The sequence below is a fragment of the Impatiens glandulifera genome, chromosome 1 (genome assembly GCF_907164915.1).
Source record: "Impatiens glandulifera chromosome 1, dImpGla2.1, whole genome shotgun sequence".
Classification (NCBI taxonomy): Eukaryota; Viridiplantae; Streptophyta; class Magnoliopsida; order Ericales; family Balsaminaceae; genus Impatiens; species Impatiens glandulifera.
Window position 1 is genome coordinate 93553546 of NC_061862.1, and position 3834 is coordinate 93557379.

At 27.9% G+C, this 3834-nt stretch overlaps 1 protein-coding gene across 1 annotated transcript; it reads left to right on the plus strand.

The window, feature by feature from the left end:
* Nucleotides 1–1330: 1330 nt before the first annotated feature.
* On the plus strand, nucleotides 1331–3484 carry LOC124922314 (ervatamin-B-like). Its single transcript, XM_047463048.1, has 4 exons — nucleotides 1331–1813; nucleotides 2545–2777; nucleotides 2855–2995; nucleotides 3089–3484. The coding sequence occupies exons 1-4, from the start codon at nucleotides 1333–1335 to the stop codon at nucleotides 3347–3349; spliced, it is 1116 nt and encodes a 371-aa protein (XP_047319004.1). The 5' UTR covers nucleotides 1331–1332; the 3' UTR covers nucleotides 3350–3484.
* The last annotated feature ends 350 nt before the right edge of the window (nucleotides 3485–3834 follow it).

A 3834-nucleotide genomic window follows, 5' to 3' on the forward strand; every position in this document is an offset into this window, starting at 1 on the left:
TTAAGGGGAAAAAAACAGAATGAAGTTATTTCTTGAAAAATATCTTCTCATTTATAAAAGAAAAATTAGTAGCTTGTAAGGTCAATTTGTAAATTTGATTTTGTTAGAGTAATGTTCAAAAAGTTATTGATATTTATATGTGTAAACTAAAATTTCATTAAAAAATATTAGTTTATTCAGAATATTTTTTTATGTAAAATTTATCTTTCAAATGATCCAAATTTATAATATTGTGATTTCCAATCCTAATCAAGAATCATAAAAGGAGTGTTTCTTATTGCAGGGTGCAATAACAAACAATATTGTAAAAACTTAAATTTGGCAAAACAATAACAACATTAAACAAAATTTCTATAAATTTAAAACTTTTTTGAATAAATTTTCTAAACCCATGTAACAAGATAATGTATATATCTATCAATTATATTATTAGGTATAAAGGTTTATACTTTGTTTTAAAAAAATAATCCATTTAATAAAAAATAAAACACTTATAAGTACAACAACAAAAATATACATATGAAAAAAAAAAGTTTAAAAAGCAAAAATAAATTAAGAAACATACTACAATTAATTAGTTTAAACGTTTCAAGAAGAACAATAATGTCTTTACATAAATTCATAAGTTTTCGAATCTCATATCGAATGACATTGTAAATAAATCTTAAGAACATACTTTCATTATTAAATGTTCTCCGATTTATTTTCAACTAGATAATACATTAAAAAATTATAGGGATATAGATCTATCTTGTAAATAAAGTTTTTTTAGTCATTCCTCTGTATACCTATCCCAATAACTAATGATAGTCTTCAACCTAACTTATTAAATTCCTGTAAAATTACATAATATATTTGCGATATCGTGAAAATGTACATAATGTACAAGCATATGAGAATAGTATACAATCTCTTTGTAGGACATTCGACAATCGCTCAGATAATTTATTGCTATTTGTATATTTTTTATATTTAAAAAATAATCCTAATAAATAAATAAATAAACAGTAAAAACAATTAATAAAAAATTATTAAAAATTTAAATATCAAATAAAGTTTAATTTCTTTTATTCAACGTTTTTTTTACTAAATGTCAAATCAACATTTTAATTTTATTTTTGATAATTATGATTGTTAAATTATAAGTATATATTTAATGATAATTATATTAAAAAAAAACAAATCAGGACTATCCTAATAACTCAAATAAATAAAAAAAAATCAATAAGAAGATAATTGAATAAAATATTCTCTTAAATATTTAAATAATAAATATATTCATCTATAAAATAATCCTCATTTCATCCTTTAGACTCGCACCATTAATTAAACATGACTACTCCGGCCACCACCATCCTCCTCCTCTTCCTAGCCCTCTTCTCTGCCTCCCTCAGCCTCATGATGGCGGACATGTCAATCATCGAGTATGATAACAATCACCAATCAAAATCCAGAACCGACGAAGAAATGATGAATATTTACAAAAAGTGGATGGTAGAGAATGGAAAAGTGTACAACGGAATAGATGAATTTGAAAAACGTTTCGAAATTTTTAAGGATAATTTGGTCTTCATAGATGCTCATAACTCCGAGAACCGGACCTACAAGGTTGGATTGAACGTGTTTTCCGATCTGACCGATGAAGAGTACCGATCCTACTACCTCGGCATGAAATATGATGCCGATCTCCAATCTGTCCAGTCAGAGCTGGACAGCCAAAGGTATGCTGTGTCATCAGGTGAAATTCTCCCGGAGTCGGTTGATTGGAGGACGAAAGGCGCCGTCTCACCGATTAAGAACCAGGGAAAATGCGGTAAGATTTCTAAATTAGAAAGTTAGTATGACTCCAAGTCATTCAATCAAACTATTGAACAACTAAGATAACTAATTCTATAAGTGGATTTTAGTCAATATCAATTAAACTTAGCTATAATTCTTCCTTCAATTAACAGACTTTTTAGGTCGGAAAGCAGACTAACTAATAAAATAAGAGGTTTTCGAAAATCAAAGTTTGAAAGCTGCTACTTTTATTTTTTATTCCCAGAGAAGATAACTAGTATTATTGTTATAAAAAAAATATTGTGATATATAATACTTGATATATAATAAATTATATTTTTTTTTTGACTATTATGTAGATTAATTTGTCTCTATCTATAGTTTCGGCTATTTCCATTTTTAAAGAGAACAAAATAAAAGTAAAAAATATTTGTCTCAGAGTAATTTAACAATTTTGGAACAATTTGATAAAAATATAAAGTCAAAAGTAGGTGCCTAAGATGAAAATAATTTAATAGTATTAGAACAATTCAATTCACTAGCTTTTTAATAAATTAATTACAAAAATATATATATGAATAATATAACTAAAATCACAGGTTTGATTCTCATTTAAGATACCTCATGTTGGAGTAAATGTCATTTTATTATATGGTTAATTCTAGTTAAGGATGCGAAGAAATGAGGTTAAAAAATATAGTTTTGGAACAATTTGAGTTCATATATATATTTTGATCTTGTTTGTGTTGTTTTTTAAAATATTAGGAAGTTGTTGGGCTTTCTCGGCGATTGCAGCGGTGGAAAGTATCAACAAGATAGTAACAGGACAACTGATTGATTTGTCGGAGCAAGAACTTATTGACTGCGATCGAGCTAGCCTAGGCTGCTTAGCCGGGTACATTCTTACTGCATTCCAATTCATTATTCGCAATGGTGGTATAGACACGGAAAAGGATTATCCTTATCGAGAAGCCAAAGGCACCTGCAATGCCACTAAGGTTATCATGAGCTTGACTTTGGGGCTTGTTAATTTTTATAAGTCTGTCTAGCTAACCATTTGGTTGATTGATTGCAGATGAAATCAAAGGTGGTGAGCATAGACGGTTGGGAAAGAGTACCACCCTACGACGAAAATAGTTTAAAGAAAGCTGTCGCACAGCAGCCCATCAGCGTTGGCATTGAAGCTTATGGCAAGGAATTCAAAAATTATGTCTCGGTACGTAAGTAGTGAAAAGTTATTATATTTTGGATTTTGAGATCGATCTATATATTATAAGTGAATGTTTTGTGATTCTTTTGGTTATGGAAGGGTATTTTCACGGGATACTGCAGAACCTCCCTAGATCATGCACTGGTGGTGGTGGGATATGGCAGTGAAAAAGGACTTGATTATTGGATAGTGAAGAATTCATGGGGAACGAATTGGGGTGAAAAAGGATATATGAGGATCGAGCGGAACAATGTTCCTAGCGGTAAGGGAAAAGGGAAATGCGGCATAGCTGTACAAGGTTTTTATCCCACAAAAAAAGGAAATGCCGGAGTAGGAGACGGTGTCGTTAGTACAGCATGAACGTAGCAATTAAATTAAAGTATCCAAATCTAAGTTAAAATAAGGTGGAGGTGGTGGTGGTCACTTCTTTTGTTTTTGTTGTTATTATGTATTTAATAAACTGATCATGTTTTATTAATAAATCTACCATGATCACATGTATTTGCATAATTAATAATATAAATAAAATATTATTTATTTATAAATATTTTAAATAAAATTAATATTATTTAAATTTAATTTATTTAAAATTAGTTTATGTTTTTAAAAATTAAGTTTAATATAAAATTTAATGTTAATATATATTTTAAAATTAATTATATATCTAAAGTTAAAAAAAATAATTTTATGAGTTTAAAAATACTTAAAAAAAGAAATGTAGATTTATTCTTAAGAAATCAAGTCAATTACATCATACAAGTTACTATAAATCATTCTAGAAATTTTACTTAAAGTTGTGTCATACATTTTTCTCTTATCAAAAGTAATGTTAGGCGTGTTTTACA